At 40.1% G+C, this 21,942-nt stretch overlaps 2 protein-coding genes across 2 annotated transcripts; one reads left to right on the plus strand and one right to left on the minus strand.

Annotated features, from left to right (window-relative positions):
* Window positions 1-1,822: 1,822 nt before the first annotated feature.
* Pfdn5 (prefoldin 5) lies at window positions 1,823-3,003 on the minus strand. Its single transcript, XM_065239685.1, has 4 exons — window positions 2,708-3,003; window positions 2,494-2,624; window positions 2,349-2,427; window positions 1,823-2,286 (listed from the first exon to the last, which is right to left on the minus strand). The coding sequence occupies exons 1-4, from the start codon at window positions 2,807-2,809 to the stop codon at window positions 2,101-2,103; spliced, it is 498 nt and encodes a 165-aa protein (XP_065095757.1). The 5' UTR covers window positions 2,810-3,003; the 3' UTR covers window positions 1,823-2,100.
* An 11,771-nt stretch (window positions 3,004-14,774) lies between these two features.
* l(1)G0320 (signal sequence receptor subunit 1 l(1)G0320) lies at window positions 14,775-16,198 on the plus strand. The gene is made up of 3 exons (XM_065239686.1): window positions 14,775-14,951; window positions 15,044-15,763; window positions 15,832-16,198. Exons 1-3 carry the CDS (start codon window positions 14,888-14,890, stop codon window positions 15,915-15,917), a joined length of 870 nt encoding a protein of 289 aa, XP_065095758.1. The 5' UTR covers window positions 14,775-14,887; the 3' UTR covers window positions 15,918-16,198.
* Window positions 16,199-21,942: the final 5,744 nt, after the last annotated feature.

Consider the following 21,942-nt stretch of genomic DNA (forward strand, 5'->3'; position numbering starts at 1 on the left):
ATGGAGAGTCACCTCACACGAGGTGACAATTGTCACCTCACCGGTGAGAGAGAGTCACGTGACTCGCAGAATAAGGGGGATTGCAAGGGCTCTCACTCGTGCACTTCACGCACATACCAGAAGTAAAAGGACGAAGAGAACATTATCCGTATGCAAGTTGTCCGCAAAATTGCAAACGCCGAAGCCCGTAAAATTTATTCTGAGGAGACTAAGAAAAGCACCATGGCCAACGAAATACAAATAAAAAAAAAAAACAATACAAGGGGGGTAGTAAGCAATGGTGACGTAGGACTACGTGGTCTTATTTAATAAATATTATTTGTCACTACAGCAGGAACTTGTGTTTTGTGTAGGAATAGGAATTTGAACGGGGTTCTCTCTGCTTATACTCCCCCTTATTCTGCGAGTCACGTGACTCTCTCTCACCGGTGAGGTGACTCTCCATGCAAATCAAATGGAGAGTCACCTCACACGAGGTGACTATTGTCACCTCACCGGTGAGAGAGAGTCACGTGACTCGCAGAATAGGGGGGAATGTTTGCAGTAAGGTGCATTCTTGCATTGTTCTCCATCTGCTGGGTCGTGTGTCTCAAAGCATTGCAGACAAATACCTGTTTCATCGCAAAATTTGCTCGATGACCGTAGGAACCGCACTTAAAGCAAATCATCGGTGCAGGGTAATGCACGGACAGGAACAAGAAGCCTACCAAATAGTACGAATTTAAACGTAGGTACCTTCCGGTAGGCTCAGATTCTGTGATTGATCAGGGCTATTCTGCGCGGCGTGTGAGGTGAAGTGATGGTGAAGTGACAATTGTCACCTAGGGTGAGGTGACTCTCCATTTGATTTGCACGGAGAGTCACATCACCCGAGGTGACAATTGTCACTTCACCATTACTTCACTGTCACTTCACCTCACACGCCGCGCAGAATAGGCCTGGATGTGTTTTTTCCTTATACATATTTCATTTCCGCACCGCTATCATCTCCAAGAACATTGAGGACAAATTTCCACATCATTGTTCTAAACTGGCTTCCAAGCTTCCAACCCATCGGTCCACAAATGACTGATAAAAGAGTTAACTAAAGAGTAAGAGCTTGTATCTTACTTCCGAATTTAAACCTATCGAACTTTTTCACTGATAACGCGTTAAGAAATCAATTTAATATATAGGGTAGAGAACTACTTCGGCCTAATCGCCCATTTTGGGCCTATCGAGCAGAAAACTTCAAATAAATAGTTAACAAGTCAATTATGCGTTTGGTACGATACTTCAGCTAACAATCTACCGAACGAAGTCAATGAGAACGCGTGATATGAAGGTTTGCACCCATTATTCCCAAAAACAAAAGAAGCGCTCCGACCGAATCAATTTTTATCTTTATCCGATAGGCCGAAGTGAATTCATTAGCGTTTCAATGCGTTAGGCCGAGTTTAAAATCCATAGGCCGAGTTTGGCGTCAAGAAGCAGTGTTAGACTTTTGACAATATCTCAACGATTGGTTTCTCTTTATCAAATCTTATGGTACGTACGGAAAGGTAAATAAATTTGGAAGCCATCAGTAATAGTAACATTCCGTTTGGTGCTAAACTGAACTAGATTAAGAAAGACTAAGTGCGGGTTATGCTTAACAGGCCGGAAATAGGGTAGTTAACCCTACTATACTTTTGCTGTGAAATCAAAACTACCTTTCGTAATCCTACGTCAAATCTACGGTCGTGTCTTGGATACAACCTCTTACTTTTTTTTCCTTCATGATATCCATGCAGTCACCAACATGCAATTCGATTGTTTCTTTCCATAATCAACAGTCTCAAACTAACTTGTGCCAGTCGGTTAAATGCACATTTTATTCCCTGTTGAAAACGAACAAATTATTTGATAGCAGGATATTTTGGAGATAGCGAATGTTGTAATCAAAAATAGTTAAACGACTGCGTAAGACAACTCGATTCAATCGCACTGTTGTAAAAGATAAATAATATTTAATTGCAACGATGATGATTCGAAACGGATGATTTAGACACTATTTCGGTTTCGCGTTGGAGAAAGCAATGAGACGTCTTAGTTTAAAGCTCGGCAAATCCTTAAGCATAATTATTCGGTGGCTCCTTCCCGCTTTTTCTGTAATTCCTTCTCGAACTGTAGCAGCTTGATTTCCATCACCTCGCGAATTGCGTCCCGAATTTTCGATTTTTCCATGCCCAACACTTCGATCTTTTCCATCTGTTCCTGTACAAAATCTACCCGCCGCTTGAAGAAGTTTTTAGCACTGTCCAGGTCCTGTCGGACGTTATAAATAGTTTAGTTGTAATTATCGAATTATGTATTCTTATTATTCTTACGTTCTCCACATAGTATCCGGTTCCGATATCTATAATCACATTGTCTGCGTCCTTGATAGTTCCCGGAACGTACATGCTCCTGAGAAGCAAATGAAAATTACATTATAACTAATGGAATCGAAATGATTAAGTCAGTGACTCATACCCCGTCAGCGGGACCAAAATCTGCTTCTCGTTCCAGTCGGGCTTGAATTGCTCCAGAGCTTCCTTCGAGCCGGAATATTTTACGCGAGCCATCTTCAGTGTTTGCAAAGATTCCTGAAAAACGGTCAGCTCCTGCCAATCACCGAATAGAAGACAAAATTCCATTTAATCATTAGTGTAAGTCGTATGTCGGCCCACGCACGGTTTCAAAGTACCTGATCCAGTTGGTTCTTCAGCTGTGTCAGCTGCTGCAGGTTAAGTGTGTTGAGATCGATTTGCTGCATATGCGGCTTCTCGGTTGTGGAAATCGCGGCCATTTTCGAAGTGGTTTCTTTTTACACCGGGAACCTAACTGGGCGGACAGGAAATTCAACGGATTAAACAATCCGATGCGAATATTATTAGCCGGATAAGGCAAAAACAAGAAAAACTTTTCCCGTTCTTTCTTCTTCCAAGCACCAGCCGAAACGAAAAATCAGAACCGCGAGTGATGGATTTCTTCTTTTTTTTTTATTTGCGTGATCGAATGTCAACATTGAAGTGACATTTGAATAAACCGAGAGCTGTTGGGAAATGTGAACTCCGACAAACTCTTCAAGTAGATTCATTAAAATTTTAATTGGCAAATCAAAGTTGGCGCTCGTGGAGAATAGAAGAACTATAAAAGTGATGATGGTTTCAAAATTTTCCACGGGGAAGTATACGAGTGCAATCTTAAAATCGACAGTGAGCATGCATAAGGGCCTATACGCGATGATCGATTCTCTTCGTCGATTTTCTCTTTTGTTAATAACTCGCTAGATTTAACGTTTCTCGGTGCGTTTGCTGTTGCTTTTGATACCCAATACAACCTTTTACTACTCTGCATTGAACAAATTCTAGAAAATTGTTTCGCTTAGCTGTAGCAATGCAAAGAGAAAATCGATGAAGAGAATCGATCATCACGTATTCGCCCTTATGCATGCTCACTGTCGAAATGCTTTTATTTTGCAAATGGAACATTTTATTTAAATCTGGTTGCTGCTACAGTGGTACACACAAACAACAAAAATTGTATCAATAAAAATAATGCATTTTTTACTTAAAAGTGTCCCTAAATTCCTTGTTTCAACAATGAAAATATTCGAAATAAAAGTCAGTTTTTCAAATTGAAAGTTTTTCTTTCACTTTTGACCCGTGATTTTAAAAGTGCATAGTTTTAAAACAAAAATTTTACAACTGTCAAAAATACCCCTTCATCGATGTTTTTACTGGCTGCACTGAAATCTCTTGCCGCCTTTTCCGTTAGTCTGGCTGCTGTGAATATGACATCCAGCTCAGAAGTAGCAACTCTAGTGATTCTTCCCATTCAGCATCTTTTCTTCAATGGATATTCCAGCATGATTTGCTGGATCTACGAAGTGATCCAAGTGCAATTGACATTCCAAATGGTAAGTTCGATATTTTCAATGTTATAGTTTCGGATTTTTAGATTTTTTTTTTCTAGCAGACTACGCAATTTGCCAGGACGACCTGTTGAAGTATCAAGCCATTTGGAAGCGCTACGGTACCTCTGCCTTCATTGTAAAAGTTGGCCTCCTAGCAGCAGGAGCAATTTTTATATCTTTCGTTGCATAACGTTAAATTAATGTTGTAAACCAGAATAAAAATAAATAAATAAGTAAATAATTTTTGAGCATTTTTGCTTGAAATCCAAACGATTGTTTTGAATATAAAATGAAAAATTAAGTAATTTTGTTAAAAATCTTCGTTATCAATTTCAAAATATTATGTTCTTCTATTCAAAATAGCACTTATTGTTTTAATATTATCTCATGTTCAATCCAAAAGTTTGTTTTGAAATAACATGAATCCGTTTTTATTTCCAACACTGCCAAACTTTTGATTTGACAGTAGTACAATTAATTTTGATAGTTTCAACTTTTAAAAGCAGTGAGCAGGCAACTTTTGATTTGACGGTTGGCTGATTTTCGTATTGAAAGCTTACCGCTTTCTACCAAAAAGAACCAACGCAAACTTTTAATTCTACCAACGGATTTTTTAATTTTAGCAATGATTATTTTTTGTGTGTAGAAAAGCTCAAATCTATGTGTACACCTAAAAATCTGAAAAGAAATGAATTTTTCTATATTATTTGTCTATTGAGTAGTCCTTAAGTTTTCTACTAACATAGCACCAACCAGATTTAAATAAAATGCTCGATTTGCAAAATAAAAGCATTTTAAGATTGCACTCGTATACTTCCCCGTGGAAAATTTTGAAACCACACAGCAAAAAAAAATGTAATATCGATCAACGTAATTCAAGCTGATGTATGAAATAATGATGTAATAGCAAAAAGCAGATACAATATTACATCAATGGATGTAATTTTGTTCGCAAAATCGATGTACATCGTACAATGTGATATTACACAACCGATGGATTGACCTGGTTGCAGCAGTTTCGATGTAATATTCAACAACTTTTTTTGCTGTGCATCATCACTTTTATAGTTCTTCTATTCTCCACGAGTACCAACTTTGATTTGCCAATTAATATCACGCTTATTCTGGTCAACTCAAAATTGAGTCGAATGTACTCATCTCAGCGGCAAGTAGAGCTACTCAAAATTGAGTAGCCTTAAACGCTGTCCAGACTGTAGAGTTATAACAACAATCAATACGAAACTAACGATTTTAAATTGGCTCACCACTTTAGTAGCCTATTGGTCCCAAGCAAACGATTAACGTACCCTATTCTAGTTGAAATTCTATTACTACACTATGTTTGTATGATTCGCTATGAAAGTTTGACAGATAACATCAGGGGTGTGTGGATTCATGCAGAACATGCAGGGGTGAGTGAAATAGCTTGGGACTGCTTGGGACCGTTGTTCTGGTACTGAGTGAGCCAAAAAATAATAATGATTTTCTTCGGGATCCAGTGGTCTTAGAGTTACCTCTATGGTTATAACATGTTATAACGGTTGTCAAATAATTGCAACACAGAAACCACCATCAAGATAGCGCTATAACATGTTATAACCATAGAGGTAACTCTAATGCCTTGTTCAGACTACAGAGTTATAACATGTTACAGCGCTATCTTGATGGTGGTTTCTGTGTTACAATTATTTGACAACCGTTATAACATGTTATAACTCTCCAGTCTGGACAGCGTTTAAGACCACTGGGTCCCGAAGAAAATCATTATTATTTTTGGCTCACTCAGTACCAGAACAACGGTCCCAAGCAGTCCCAAGCTATTTCACTCACCCCTGCATGTTCTGCATGAATCCACACACCCCTGATGTTATCTGTCAAACTTTCATAGCGAATCAAAACAAACATAGTGTAGTAATAGAATTTCAACTAGAATAGGGTACGTTAATCGTTTGCTTGGGACCAATAGGCTACTAAAGTAGTGAGCCAATTTAAAATCGTTAGTTTCGTATTGATTGTTGTTATAACTCTGTAGTCTGAACGTACTATTATCACAAACGAAGTGACAGACGGAGCAGCTCGAAAACTTTGGTGACGCACTTGCTATTGCAATTTTTCGGTGTACCACATGGCAACACCACTACTACTGGATTGAACCACATGGCAACACTACTACTGGATTGAACTAGCATTTTCACCAAATGTACTAGAATGTTTTGGTTCTATCTCTTTCACTCTACTCAAAACGGAAATGCATAAAAAAATGACAAAATGATACGCACTCTTTGCACACTGTCAAAGAATCATTGTACACAAAATCAACTTTGTTCAAATCAAAACAAAAAACTAACCCATCTGGTGGATGATGGCACAAGCTTCCAAGAAAATTCTATTACAGTGAACCACATTATTTAAATGGATTTCTTCGCCAGCTAGTCGTCTGTCACTTCGTTTGTGCTATTATGTTGACTCACTTTTGAGTTAACGACGTTTTCACGTAAACTGATTCAAATCCACTAAGCGTTATTTTCAGTTGCGGGGGGTTTTTGATTTTGTTAGAGGTAGAGTCGGTATATCCTAGAAACACTGGAATAATAGTACGTTCAGACTACAGCGTTATAACATGTTATAGCGCTATCTTGATGGTGGTTTCTGTGTTGCAATTAGTTGACAACCGTTATAACATGTTATAACTCTCCAGTCTGGACAGCGTTTACAGGTCAAACGACACAAGCCAAACTTCAAATCATATGTTCCCTACCAGAAACTCAACCAGATTGTGGCGGCCATGATCGCTCGTAAAATGCTGGATAATGAGTCACGCCAAGAGAAAAACAGTTGAACTCGCATCACGGTTTTCGAAAGATTCCCTTTCTTTTCACTTGGCAACAGAAGACTTCTACATCAACTTCAAATGAGTTTTAGCGAGAAAAAAAAAACCGCCGGAGTAAATCATTATATAAGTGATTTTGTCAAATTATCTTAACAAAAAAAGAGAAGAAATTCTCATTACTGATCATTACCAAACGTATCCCATGACAATTAAATGCTCACTGCGGGTGTATGATCATTTCTTCGATTATATTTTATATTTTATTGCAATACCTTTCGTGGACCTTTCATATCATCGTAATGTTTGTTTACTTTGCGCGATAGGCTGCCGGTTTGACAGTTCAATAGGTAGACTTGGCTTCACTCTTGGCGTGACTCATTATACATCGACTCTAGTTAGGGTATAGTCGCTATATTCATAGTCTGGCGGATAGAATTTCGATCTATCAAAAAGCGGAACCAATTCAATATAGTGTAGACCAACAATTGAAAAGGTCCTATCAACTTTTATAAACCAAACATTGGTTATTCTTTCACCGACAATAGAACGCAAATTACCGGCATCATCGGATAGGGGAGTCTTACCCCAACCCAAAGATAGTGTTTGTTTGAGGGGCCTCATAGCCTACACTAATAAAAATTCAATGATAACCACACATACTATTCATTTGACTCATAAATTTCATGTGTACTTCTGAGTGGATTCTGTTTATGTGTGGACACCGAGGTGGACACATGATAATCACGTGGAATTTTACATGGAAATTTGCGAATAAAAATGTGTAGAATTTTATGAGTGTAGTCAGTAAAGGCACGATATTACCAACAATCAATACGAAACTAACGATTTTAAATTGGCTCACCACTTTAGTAGCCTATTGGTCCCAAGCAAACGATTAACGTACCCTATTCTAGTTGAAATTCTATTACTACACTATGTTTGTTTTGATTCGCTATGAAAGTTTGACAGATAACATCAGGGGTGTGTGGATTCATGCAGAACATGCAGGGGTGAGTGAAATAGCTTGGGACTGCTTGGGACTGCTTGGGACCGTTGTTCTGGTACTGAGTGAGCCAAAAATAATAATGATTTTCTTCGGGACCCAGTGGTCTTACCGTCTTACCTCTATGATATTACCAACCGGTGGAACCTAACGATTTAAAATTGGCTCACTACTTGACTAGGCTATTGGTCCCAAGCAAACCGATTAACGTATCCCATTCTAGTCGAAATTCTAGTACTACACTATGTTTGTTTTGATTCGCTATGAAAGTTTGACAGATAAAATGAGGGGTTCGTGGATTTTCCTATATTTCAAGGGGTGAATCGATTAGCTTGAAACCAAAATGAAATGGCGAATCTCGGAGCGAATATCGGCGAATATAATACAATAAGCTCTAATGTTTTCTTTGAATTCTTTGCAGACTTTGCTGACCACGACTGCATGCAAAGGAGATGAAGAAGTGCATATAACAAAGATGAATTTTGTCTTTTTGTTGTGTTTCCCATTTGCAACCCTACACTGAGTGGCGCTCTTTACGTCGGAGCCGTGGGAGCAATGGCTACAATTGGGTTGTTTATAAGTATTGAGGTAAATACATATTCGTTACCTGCATTAAAAATGGAACTTAAATCCAAAATTTCATCAATTTTGGTACACTGGAACTATTTTATACATATAAGTACGATTACATTAGCAAAACTCACCATCTTAGCGCCCCTTGGTGGGACTTTGTATGAGAGCGAGTTGTCAACGGAATAGATTTAAGGCCCAAGCGCAATGACGGCGGAAGCGGAACGGCAACGGCAGCGGAAAAGCCCGATCTGAGTAAGCATACTTGTCGGATTAAAAACTTGTTGGAACCTGAGTACTGCGAACTCAGCCGATTTTATTTTTCAAGTGAGCTAGAAAACATCTTGAAAATCTTCCGAAGTTTCAAATTGTTTTGCTGAAACAGCTCACGAAATTGTATATACATGCTGTCAAATGAACTCTTGGCTCCTCCTCCTCTGCTCCAGAAATAACATATACATGGTGATGGGAGTGCACCCATAGAGGTAACTCTAAGACCACTGGGTCCCGAAGAAAATCATTATTATTTTTGGCTCACTCAGTACCAGAACAACGGTCCCAAGCAGTCCCAAGCTATTTCACTCACCCCTGCATGTTCTGCATGAATCCACACACCCCTGATGTTATCTGTCAAACTTTCATAGCGAATCAAAACAAACATAGTGTAGTAATAGAATTTCAACTAGAATAGGGTACGTTAATCGTTTGCTTGGGACCAATAGGCTACTAAAGTGGTGAGCCAATTTAAAATCGTTAGTTTCGTATTGATTGTTGGTGCACCTGCGCACAAAGCTTACATGACTCTTATAAAGTTTGATTACATTCTTGTTTCAGCAACCCAGTTTTGGCATTATTAATATCAAATAAAAATACTTTTTCGAGCATTCCGCTCGATGATTTACATTATCCACCAACTAAGGTTAATGTTTCCACAGTTTCATAATGATAATTATTAATTTGTTTTCAGTAGGTGGCAACACCTTTACTTGTGGTTCAAACAGTAACTACCTACGTGACTTCTGAGCTCTTTTCAATGTTTGGCTCCCGTTTGACAGTTTGACTCGGCTCCCAGATGACAAGCATTTTGAGTTAGTTCGCAGTACTCAGGTTGGAACCAAATCGACTTCGGTTAGGCATCTTGATGTCATTAGTGACAACTGTCAAACTTTCCGTTTCCATTCCGCTTCCGCCCACATTGCGTTTGGGCCTTTAGTGACAATGATCAAAAATTTAAATCTTGATTTAAAAATCAAAATGAATGTCTACAGGATCGATAAAAAAATATGGTTGCGCTCAAAAAGCGAAGCTCTATGATGATGTATAGAAATCGGTATATTTTTCAAAGTTAAACAACCCAATTGCGTTCTTTAATTTTGAAAAATGTATCGATTTTTATACATTATCTTAACGAGCTTCGTTTTCTGTGCACAGCGATATGTTTTTGAACCCACACACTTTCATCGCGATTTTTAAATCAAGATTTAAAGCAAAATAATTACTTCCTTGTTTGACACTAAACTATCAAACTGACAGCTGGCTCCCATACAAAGTGACACCGAGGGGCGCTAATAACATAGAGGTAACTCTAAGACTAGAAGGTCCCGAAGAAACGTGCTCAACTTTTTGGCTCAGCTCTGGATCTATCTTTGGTCCCAAGCTAATCGATGCACCCCTCGAAACAAAGATAAATTCACGAACCCCTCATTTTATCTGTCATACTGTCATAGCGAATCAAAAAAAAAAAAACAGTGTAGTACTAGAATTTCACTAAAATGGGATACGTTAATCGATTTGCTTGGGACCAATAGGCCTAGAGAGCCAATTTTAAATCGTAAGCTTCCACCGAGGCTTCCACCGGTTGCTAATAAGGTAATTTTTGCAAATGTAATCGTACCAGGGTTACTAGCTATAAAAAACGTTTTTTTGGAATTATGAAATCATGAGATGGTATAGCGATAATTAGTACTTGTAAGTTACAAGAAGAGGACGTGAAGTATGTGTTTGACGCATACAATCTGTCAATATTGCTTTCAGTGCGTCACAATCAGCAATTTTACGACTCGTGAGTGCAAACTCTGAGTGAACGCTCACGAATCATAAGATCGCTTATTGTCACGCTCTGTGAGTGAAATTGACCGATTTTGTGAGTCAAACACATACTCTATACCCTCTTCTCGTTACTTACAAGTTCAACATATAATTATATCATCTAAGGATTGTATAATTCCGACGAAAAATATGTTTTTATAGCAAGTGAGTGGAAGCAGTGGGCCTCCCTTAGCTCGGCCGGTAAAGGCGCAGCTACAAAACAAGACCATGCTGGAGGTGGCTGGGTTCAATTACCGGTCCGGTCTAGGAATTTTTCGAGATGGAAAATTTCTCGACTTCCCTGGGCATAGAAGTATGATTGGACTTGCCACACAATTATACCAATGTAAAAATGGTACAGGCATCGAAAGCTCTCAATTAATAACTGTGGAAGTGCATCTAGAACACTAAGTTGAGAGCACGCAATAAGCTAATATACGATATGCAATAAGCTTGAAATGCGAAGAAGAAGAAGAAGAAGAAGAAGAAGAAGAAGAAGAAAGAGTGGAAGCAACCCTGAATCGTACTTATTTAAAATAGTTCCATTGTACCAAAATTGATGAAATTTTGGGTTTGGGTTCCATGTTTAATGCAGATTACGAATATGCATTTACCTCAATACTCTTAAAGAACACAATTGGGTAGTTTAATTTTCAAAAACACCACCATCCGAAAAAATTTCATTTTCTGAGCACAACAATATTTTTATTGTAGACACTAAAGCTATTAGTTGACAGCTCGTTCCCATGCAAAGTTCCAGCAAGGGGCGCTTATATGGTGATTTTTTCTAATGTAATCGCACTTATTTAAAATAGTTCCAGCGCTCCAAAATTGATGAAAGTTTGGATTTTGGTTACATTTTCACTGCAGATTCCGAATATGTATTTACCTCAATACCCCTAATCAACCCAATTGGCACATACAGAAGGAAACGTTTTTTTTGAAATGGCTGTCGTGAGTTCATTGCGTTGTTTTTTTCTGTGTTATTTTATTTTTTAAACCTTATAGTCAGTCTTATAAGTGGTCACCGTAGTCGACATATTTTCTGTGATAATCGACTGTCTTTGCTTCCGACACTTGCACAACAAGCTATCAAATTACAGTACCAAACTAAAATGTCATATGACAGGCTCTGTCATATGAAACTGTTGCCGAAGACCGTCACGAATGTATGTATTTTAGTTTTTTTCTCATAATAAGAGCTGCTTGTTGTGCTTGTGTGAATTTTGAAAATAGCAAACAAGGATGTCCTAGTAATGAAATTTCTGATCAGAAATGGTTTATTTTACACAAAATTGATTAATTAGATCGAAATCCCACATGTCATATGATAGTTATTTGATAATTTTCTTTTTGCTCGTATGTTATTCTACCGTTTGTGTTGTGTGAGAGAGACGACGGTAGAGCATGAGTGTACGAATAAAAACAGACGGTCGCGTACGGCAACGAAGCGAGTGTTGTAAAAAACGTCAACAGTTTCAACCACAAACGAAGTGACAGACGGAGCGGCTCGAAAACTTTGGTGACTAACCTGCTATTGCAATTTTTCAGTGTACCACATGGCAACACCACTACTACTGGATTGTACCACATGACAATACTACTACCATAGAGGTAACTCTAAGACCACTGGGTCCCGAAGAAAATCATTGTTATTTTTGGCTCACTCAGTACCAGAACAACGGTCCCAAGCAGTCCCAAGCTATTTCACTCACCCCTGCATGTTCTGCATGAATCCACACACCCCTGATGTTATCTGTCAAACTTTCATAGCGAATCAAAACAAACATAGTGTAGTAATAGAATTTCAACTACAATAGGGTACGTTAATCGTTTGCTTGGGACCAATAGGCTACTAAAGTGGTGAGCCAATTTAAAATCGTTAGTTTCGTATTGATTGTTGATTGAACTAGCATTTTCACCAAATGTATTAGAATGTTTTGGTTCTATCTCTTTCACTCTACTCAAAACTGAAATGCATAAAAAAATGACAAAATGATACACTCTTTGCACGTCAAAGAATCATTGTACACAAAATCAACTTTGTGCAAAATCAAAACAAAAATAGTATCCCATCTGGTGGATGATGGCACAAGCTTCTAAGAAAATTCTATTACAGCGAACCACATTATTTTAATTGATTTCTTCGCCATTTAGTCGTCTGTCACTTCGTTTGTGGTTTCAACCCCTGCTTATAGTACGTTCAAACTTCAGAGTTATAACAACCGGTCAGCACTCGTGTTTATTTCAGTTACCGTGAGGATGAAATTTAGATTAGCCCATTATTTATGAACGGCCCTTATAATTGAAATGACGTTCCACATTCATTTAGTGATGGCCTATATTTATTTGAATAATCGATTAATCGATTAATGAATTGAAAGGTAAAATATTTGTAATTGGTTATATCATAGAGGTAACTCGTTATTGTTCGTTTGCATGCATGGGAAAAACAGATTTCCTATGGTAACCCTAATAAACAAATACCATAAACGAACGATAACCCAAATAGTCGAACTTTTCCACACATGTTTTGGATGATACCGATACCGCATAAGCAAAATAAGTAGAACATTTTTATTAGGGAAACATTCTTAACCACCCATTGCTTGTATGGTTAGGTCTTGGAAAACCTTAACCAATATGGTCAAAACTTTCCCGTAAAAAAAAGAACGATAGATGTACAATTAAATGTATTGTATCCATACAATAGAATTTATTGCACTTAAAATAAAATGTACTGTACACAACGGTTAAATAACCATCGATTTTTTTTTTCATAATAGAATATATGGTAAATGGGGAAATCTACAATACGCCTTTTTAATGCACCACCAACGTAGAGCGCGCCACGCGAGTTCGAGAAGAAACGTTTGTTTACATCAGAATAAGTATTTTCCCCAACGCATATAACAGCATTTTTCATTCAAAATCTTGCCAATTTCCATCGGTAATTCAGTGCCAACATTTCAAAGGGGCGTAATTGTATTTGTAAACAATGGCTTTAGCCGTCGATTTCTCACGAATAAAAGCTCACCCATGAAAAATAATGACACCAGCAGGTAGAGGAATGTTTCCTTTACCAGCTAGCATTGTTATTTTGGAGAGGTAAGATTTCATTCGCGAGAAATTTACGGGTAAAGTCATTGTTTACAAAAGCAATTACGCCCCTTTGAAATGTTGGCACTGAATTGTCTTATTGTACGATTTTCCACAAATCTGAACTGATTTGCACCTTAACTATTCACACACAAGAAATCCGGAAGATCATAACCACTAAGCACTTTTCTAATTTTCCATTTTTCTCAACAAAAATATTCCTGAAAAAAAGCAGGATATTTTCAAAAACGTTACAGAATTAAATTTTTCAACTGTAGATTAAGTTTTGCAGCATCTCAGATGAATCAATTTATCAGGAAAAGTAAAAAAGTGTTCCGCTTCCTATGTCTCAAGGCAACAATTTATGCTCACAACACTATTTTTGACGTTCTCCTATTCACCACCAGAGGGTGAATCGATCGTTTAGTTTCTATTAAAAAGTCTATAGGCCAAGGGGGTTGTTATAGATCTTAACCGTACAAAAATCACTTTTTCCCGAACAAACTTGAACCAGTTAGCATTCATTTTAATGTTTTTCTGTTGTTGAAAATTCATACTATATGGGTTATATTGTAGATATATTGTAATAATAATATTTTAAATTTACTTGTATGATATACATACAATAAGATCGATTGTTGGCAATAGATTTTGTTGTTATTTTATATTATTTCATGGTAATTGTATGGTGTTTTTTTTTCCGGGATAACTACCCTAATAAAACATAACCATAAACGAACGATAACCCAAATCATTGAACTATTCCACAAATGGTTTGGATGATACCCAGAACACGTCGTTAAGCAAATTAACCATACAATTTTTATTAGGGTATCGATTAAAGTTGACTAAATCATTCTCATTATGATTTTTACATGAAGATACACCATTATCAATGTGGTAACCGTATGGTTGTGATTTATGCGGGTAGTTGGGCTGAGGTGGATTTCGGTTCCATTAATAATGCAGATTATGTATATGTATCATTACCCCTAAACAACCCCATTAACGAACCTTTATTTACAACAGCATACGTCCTTTTTGAAACTCATCCTTGACTTGTGTAATTAAAGTTATTCTGCACTATCAGCCCACCCCTCGTTCGTGTTTGTGTGTGACGGTCGCGTTCGTGTCAAAAATGTGTCAAACGGTCGCCGTCGATTTGTCACTTCGGTTCCACGTGAACTGACGTTTTCAGCTTTTTCTTCATTCGTTGTTGAGTCGGCTTCGAGAGTTGGCCCGTCGTTCGTTCATTTTCCCTTTGGTTTGGTCTCGTTGAGCAGCATCGTCGTCGCGCTGCAGTTGAAGTCTGAGAATTTATAAGTGATAAATTCTTGTCTAATTTAGTGTGTTTTACGAGCGGAAAGTGTTTTCTAGAATGAAGAAGCTGTTGATCTTTACTTTGCTGGTACTTCCAGCGGTTCTCCTCACGGTGGACGGTGGTAAGTCGGGAGATATTTGGGATTGACTTTCGATGGGGTTACTTTCACTTCGACGTGGCATTTCGTAACATTTTCTGATGCTTCCTGTACAGGTTCCCGGTTGATGGCCTATGCCACTGAGGATGAATTGGATGAGGAACTAGATGTTGAGGTGGAATCGGATGACGCGTCCGTGATACATACCGATGAACCAGAAGCAGAAGATGAGCCGGAAACAACAAAATCCCCCGACGCCGATACGTTCCTCCTGTTTACTCGTCCTCTGCACTCATCTGGATCGCAACTTGAACTGCCTGCTGGATACCCAGTGGAATTCCTGGTCGGATTTACCAACAAGGGAAGCGATGATTTCATCGTTGAAACCGTCGAAGCTTCCTTCCGTTATCCAATGGACTTCAACTACTTTATCCAGAACTTCTCGGCCATCGCCTACAACCGTGAAATCAAGCCAGGTCACGAAGCTACCGTTTCGTACTCGTTCCTGCCATCAGAATCGTTCGCTGGACGTCCATTTGGATTGAACATCGCTCTGAACTACCGCGATGCCAGTGGAAACCAGTTCACCGAAGCCGTTTACAACGAAACCGTGTCCATCACCGAGGTCGATGAGGGACTGGACGGAGAAACGTTCTTCTTGTATGTATTCTTGGCGGCCGTTGTCGTTCTGCTGCTGGTATTGGGTCAGCAGTTCCTGGGATCGTACGGCAAGCGCAAGCGTTCGCCAGCTGTCCGAAAGACTGTCGAGACCGGAACCACCAGCACCAAGGACGTAGACTATGAGTGGATCCCAGCTGAGACGCTCAAGAAAATCCGTAAGTATAAATAGAATACCGTTTAAGCGATGATTTTGTGTAACTGAGTTCTTTTCTATCGTTTACAGAAAACTCTCCCAAGGGTGGTAAGGTATCGCCCAAGCAAAGCCCACGGCAGCGAAAGGCGAAGCGAGCCGCCGGTTCGGACGAGTAGATCGCATTTAAGTAGCTTAGTAACAACGACAACATCAACAACAACACAACAGAAGCTTGCGCGGCCGCCCCAGGGAGATATGCCCAGCTCCTGTATCAATGTTGGGAGATTATAGCTTGGCATGTCAACGATGCCAAGCGAAACCTCAAATAGCGCGCAAAAAGCGAAAATCCTTTCAGTTCGATGAAACAAATCGTAGGAGTACTTTTAAGTTTTGCAATCATTGATTCTGTTTTCAAGCATCGCATCCATTCGAGAGATATAACAAGTTTACTATTTAAGTATGTTTTTCGTTTTTTGTTCGCGAGTTAAACCATTTAAAGCAAAACTTCCCCCTTTAGTGTGAAAGTGAGACTGGATACTGAGATACATTTTAAAGTAAACTATGAAACTAGATCGAACGGCACACTAACACTTGATGTGTGGCGCCGATGATGACGAGATAGTGGAAAACGTGGAGAGAGTGAGGCTTCATTTGTGGAAGCTCGAACAATCTCGATAGGAATTCTTAGACGAATAGGTTTTGTCGTCGAGTGCGTTTTTTTTTGCTTAAATTATTTTACAAAATGAAAAAAAAAAAGAAGTCATATGACAAATGTAAGTAAACAACCCGAAAGGATTCATTGCCGATGACATTACCCTGTATCTAGGAATCGACCAAAGTAAGGGATTGAAGGTAAACGAATCGTAAAACTGACCTAAAATGCTGTATAATATGAATCTATAAATTGATTTTTACTTTGCAGGTCATCCCGTGCAAGGTAAGTGAGGTAGGGTTGATTGATTGATTTCTTTATTATAGAGACTTTCAGCCGTTGGCTGGTTCGTCTCTGGCTAGTGAGGTAGGGGAAATGTCAGACAAACAGACATAACACATTGAATATTTCTCACTGTAAAACATCGTCGCTAAAACATTACTGTCATCTGTTGAGTACACTATGGTGGGTAGTATGCAGAACAGATGGCGGTAGTGTGTAAACGCAAGGGAATTGACTATGCGCGGTACTAAAATACATTTGAATTGACCGTTAAATGCATGTTCGATGAACAACTTCCCGAGTGTTGTCTGTTTTTCTTTGATACTATTATTCCTTTTCGATTCTTGTTTGGACCCTTCGGGTTATCCTCCTTCGACAACGATTTGGAAAATTTATTCCTCTTCGATTCTCTGGATTATTCTAGTAATCCTGATGCTTGGAAACCGATTTGGAGATACCTACTAAATGCAAAAGAAAGGGACAAATATCTTCCCTTTCTCCAGGGTGACCAGTGAACTGGAAAATCGGGAAAAGCCGGGAATTCGAAATTATCGGGAGTAGCCGGCGCCGGTGGTGTAGTGGTAAGCGTGACTGCTTTCTCACCCCAGTGGGTCTAGGTTCAATCCCAGCTGAGGTCGGTAGGATTTTTCTGAGGTGTAGGTGGATCCCTTCGGAAGGGATCCTATGCAGGTGTGGATGTTGCTTCCTGCACATTCGATTGCCGTCAATTGATGGCAATCGATGTCCGTCGGTGATTGACACTAGATTGCGGAACAGAGACCGACGTTAAATAATGGAAAGAAGAAGAAGTAGCACACGTAGTTTGTAAATCGGAGAGAGAGAAAGATTAGTAATTTCCATTTAATTTCACTACCTTATTTGCTTATCCTTGACAGATACGCGTATTTCGTCTACAATGTGCAGACTTCTTCAGTGTCTTGTACTAATACACGACTGAAGAAAAACATCGCATTTTACCGAATATATATTAACACAGGTACATTTTCACTTAAAAGCTATGTAAACTTAAATTTAATTTCCTGTAGGAACAGGTTCTCCGCTGCTTGCTCGTTGATGTGTCCTAGGTAGTAGCTTGAAAAGCCATGTGTGTCAGTTTCCTTGAACCTTGACTCGCAGAATAGGGGGGAGCATCAGACGGCTATATAGCAAACTGGACATGAAGATTTTGGAATGTTTTTCTCTACACCTGAAATTGGCCAAAGAGTATCCAATTAAATTCCAGAAGTTTCTGTCTAGGGCCAAGGTAGCAGAGGAGTGCGAATCGGATAGGAAACGAAAGTCGAGTCTCGACAGAGACGGACGACACACCGAACGGGTGAGCAGATCCCATCCACCACGACGCCGAGGGTTCACTCCATTAATGGGTTGGTTGTAAACCGATCGACGACCCCATTCACAGAAAAACAATTGACACACCTCAACAAGGGGCTGGGATACGCGGTTACAACCAAGCCAGACGTGGAGCAGATCATCATTGACGTAGAGACAGCGATTACCAAGACACTTCCAACATCATCACAGAATACGGTCAGGACTATCACTCGACTGCAGATGGCATGCAGCATGGAGAAACAAGGTTCGGACTTACCTTAAGCTGACCCGCCTTTGTATGGAAGAGAACTGCTTCTCTTTCCGAGGTAACTTCTACAAGCAGACGAAAGGAGCCCCAATGGGAAACCCCCTATCGCCCTTCCTGTGTGAACTTTTCATGGCCAACTTTGAGACAACCCTAATAAAAATTGTATGGTTAATTTGCTTAACGACGTGTTCTGGGTATCTTCCAAACCATTTGTGGAATAGTTCAATGATTTGGTTTATCGTTCGTTTATGGTTATTTTTATTAGGGAATTCTTAAGGAAAAAGGACTATGACCGTTGGTGGAAGTTTGTTGACGATATCTTCAGCGTAGTTAAAAGGGAAGCCCTTCTACAAATTTTAGATGAGATCAACAGAATTCACAAGGATATCAAATACTCACGAGGTAGAAAAAGACGGGAAACCGAGGGGTTCGACACATCTAAATCTCGATTTTAAATGGTCGAAAAATCTCACACTAGCGAATCAATTTACAAAAAATCTTTTTTCATCTCTTGCATCTAAACCAATCTACTCGCATCGCTCTCCACCTTTCTGCAGGAAATCTTCAAAATCATAATCAATCATGTTTCTATCTATTATGCGCAAGTGCATCTCACAACAGCAAACAACAAATTTCCTGCATCTTAGATAGAGTCGCCCCCCTCGCGGGAAACTCACATTTCTCGATATTCTAGTCATCAGGGAATCGTCATCATCACCTTCGCTTGAATCAGTGTTCACTCGGCTGTCGACAGAAGCAGACCAGCATAGAGGTAACTCTAAGATCAGGAGGTCCCGAAGAAACGTGCTCAACTTTTTGGCTCAGCTCTGGCCGGCGCCGGTGGTGTAGTGGTATGCGTGACTGCTTTCTAACACCCCGATGGGTCTGGGTTCAATCCCAGCCGAGGTCGGTGGGATTTTTCTGAGGCATAAAAATCTCTGGTCACGCCTTCCTTCGGAAGGGAAGTAAAGCCGTTGATCCCGGCCCATGTGTATGTGTGCTGAATGGGTGCGATAGGGTGCGATATCCTACGCAGGTGTGGAAGATGCCTTCCTGCACATTCGATTGCCGTCAATGGATGGCAATCGATGTCCTTCGGTGATTGGCACTAGATTGCGGAACAGAGACCGACGTTAAATAAAGGAAAGAAGAAGAAGGCTCAGCTCTGGTACTGTCTTCGGTCCCAAGCTAATCGATGCACCCCTCGAAACAAAGAAAAATCCACGAACCCCTGATTTTATCTGTCAAACTTTCATAACGAATCTAAACAAACATAGTGTAGTACTCGAATTTCGACTAGAATGGGGTACGTTAATCGATTTGCTTGGGACCAATAAGCTAGTCAAGTAATGAGAAAATTTAAAGTTGTTAGTTTCAACCGGTTGACTAAGACGTCCACATTCATCAGGATTGTAAATCGGGTTTCTTTTATTCTCTTCCACGGTGAAGCGAGTCTCGAAGTTTCCTCCGATCGTTTGTCCACTGTGTAGTCTGGCGTCGAATTCTGCAAAAGGTCATGGGCCCAGGGAAGAGCTGTGCGAAAAACGAAAATCAGAAGCGTACGAGTCATTTCCGGGTTCCGCCATTTGGATGGTGAACCGACGGCGTCGGTGCAGCAGATAGTGCTTCGGCGTTGGTGGCGGCGGCATTTGCGGCGTAAGAAAAGCAGCAGAAGAGCTTTGCTTGCGATATTTAGTGTGTATGTGAGACGATCGAGGTGTCGTCGAAGATCGATGGCGTACCGCGTGTGGTTATGTGGAAACGAAACAGTGATAGTAATTCGGGATATAAATGACTGAGAAATTTTTATTTCCACAGCTAAACAACCAAACATGAAAAAACGAATGGAAATGTTCCTCAAACGTGAAAATTTATGGTATGTGGTAGAGGAAGCAAAGCCAGCCGTGCCGAGTGTGTGGCAACAATCATGTTGTAAGTATATTGATGACAACCAGCTAAATCTAGTGAAGAATGCCACGGAAGCCCAAGTAGTGCGGAACGCGCTTAAATCATACCATGAGTAGGCAACAATGACCTCGCGTGTGTCGCTCGTCAAGCGAATTTGTAGTTTGAACACCGACGAACTAACATGTCACAGGAGCATTTCGTTGGTCCACAATTCGAATTGACAATCGAGTGAGACGCAAACCAAGGCAATATAAATTATACGTGGGTTCGTGTCGTTGCTCATGGTATGACGCGATTGTATTAGTAGATTTCGGTGGTGTTTAACGTATTTTAAATAGGGCACAAATTTGAAAGTAGCTTGTATGAGCAGTCACTTCGGTTCGTCGGTACAATAGAAAATGATCCAGATGCACTTTTTTTTCCTTGATTTGTTTTCCGTCGATCTTGTTTTCCGTGCTGAGCACCAATGCTACCGATGCCAGAGAGGCAGCTCCCACACGTGGACCCTACCTATCGACTCATCAACTCATGAATCGGGGACCAACGGCTTTACTTCCCTTCCGAAGGAAGGCGTGATCAGAGATGTTATGCCTCAGAACATCTCGGCGGTGCCGAATGGAATTGAATCCAGGCCTGCTGGGGTGAGAGGTAATCACGCTTACCACTACGCCACCGGCGCCGCTAGATGCAGACTTGACGATCGATTTTGTAAAACAAAAGTTGTTGGACGAATTCCAACGAAAAGTCGAGCGGTCGATAGGGAGCATCCATAAATGACGTAGCATATTTTTGATCAATTTTAGACCCCCCCCCCTCGTAGCGTATTTGGCTATATCCAATACATGGCCGGTCACAAATTCTGAAACTCCCACCTCCCCCCTCAAATGCTACGTCATTTATGCATGTTCCCAAAGAAAAACAATGTTTGTTTTCATTGTCAAAAGCAAAGACATTTCAAGGCGCAGTGTCGTTTGCTAAAGCAACAACAACAGCAGCACAATAAGAAGAGTGATAGTGATCCGAAAAACGCGAAGAGCGAGTCGAAGGCTAAACAAGCAACCGAAAAAGATCCTCCGGTGTGTTTCACAGTCGGTGAAAATCCAAAAGGTGGTGTTCCACGTCACGAGTGAAAAATCCTTTTTCGTCAAGTTGGATAAAAATGTGAAAACGGAGGTTGTGTTGGCGGACGGTTCGGTTACGAAAGCGTGCGGTATCGGTGAAGGCGTTGTGCGTTGCGTCGACGGTGATGGTACGGTGAAGGACATCAACATAAGCGATATGTTATACATCTCCGCGTTGAACACTAGACTCCTCTCTGTTCGTAAATTGGGGCAGAAAGTGAGCGGAGGTGGATCTCTTGTGGCGACGGGTGGAATAAGTGACAACCTGTGCGTGTTGGACACGAAGTTCAACTAAGCAGGCGAAACTGGGGAGAACGTTGCAGCACCTGGAAAACTATCAGCACAGCTGGCCCAGGCGGATGGGACATCGAGACCCAGTCATGCTGGAACGTGCCAAGGAGCTTTCGTTTAGAGTCGATATTCAAGATTTTGGCATTCGGCAGGTTTGCAAATCGTGCCTACAAGGTAAATTACCACGAATTTTTTTTCCAAAGCGTCAGAGCATAGGTCGAACCATGTCTTGGACCTGGTACATACAGACGTATGTAGTCCGATGGCGAATGTAACACTGTCGGTATATTCTAACGTTGACCGACGATTTCAGCTGTGGTGTTCTTGCTCCGGCAGAAGTTGGATGA

This window comes from Ochlerotatus camptorhynchus, unplaced genomic scaffold (genome assembly GCF_037179485.1).
Source record: "Ochlerotatus camptorhynchus isolate MF236.1 unplaced genomic scaffold, CSIRO-AGI_Acam_v1.1 ptg000062l, whole genome shotgun sequence".
NCBI classification, from domain to species: Eukaryota; Metazoa; Arthropoda; class Insecta; order Diptera; family Culicidae; genus Ochlerotatus; species Ochlerotatus camptorhynchus.

Coding starts and splice junctions, on each gene's coding strand:
- Pfdn5 (XM_065239685.1), bottom strand. CDS start 2,809: ATGGCCGCGATTTCCACAACCGAGAAGCCGCATATGCAGCAAATCGAT. Junction 2,428..2,493: donor ATTTTGGTCCCGCTGACGGG/GTATGAGTCACT, acceptor TTTGCTTCTCAG/GAGCATGTACGTTCCGGGAA. Junction 2,287..2,348: donor CCGGATACTATGTGGAGAAC/GTAAGAATAATA, acceptor AACGTCCGACAG/GACCTGGACAGTGCTAAAAA.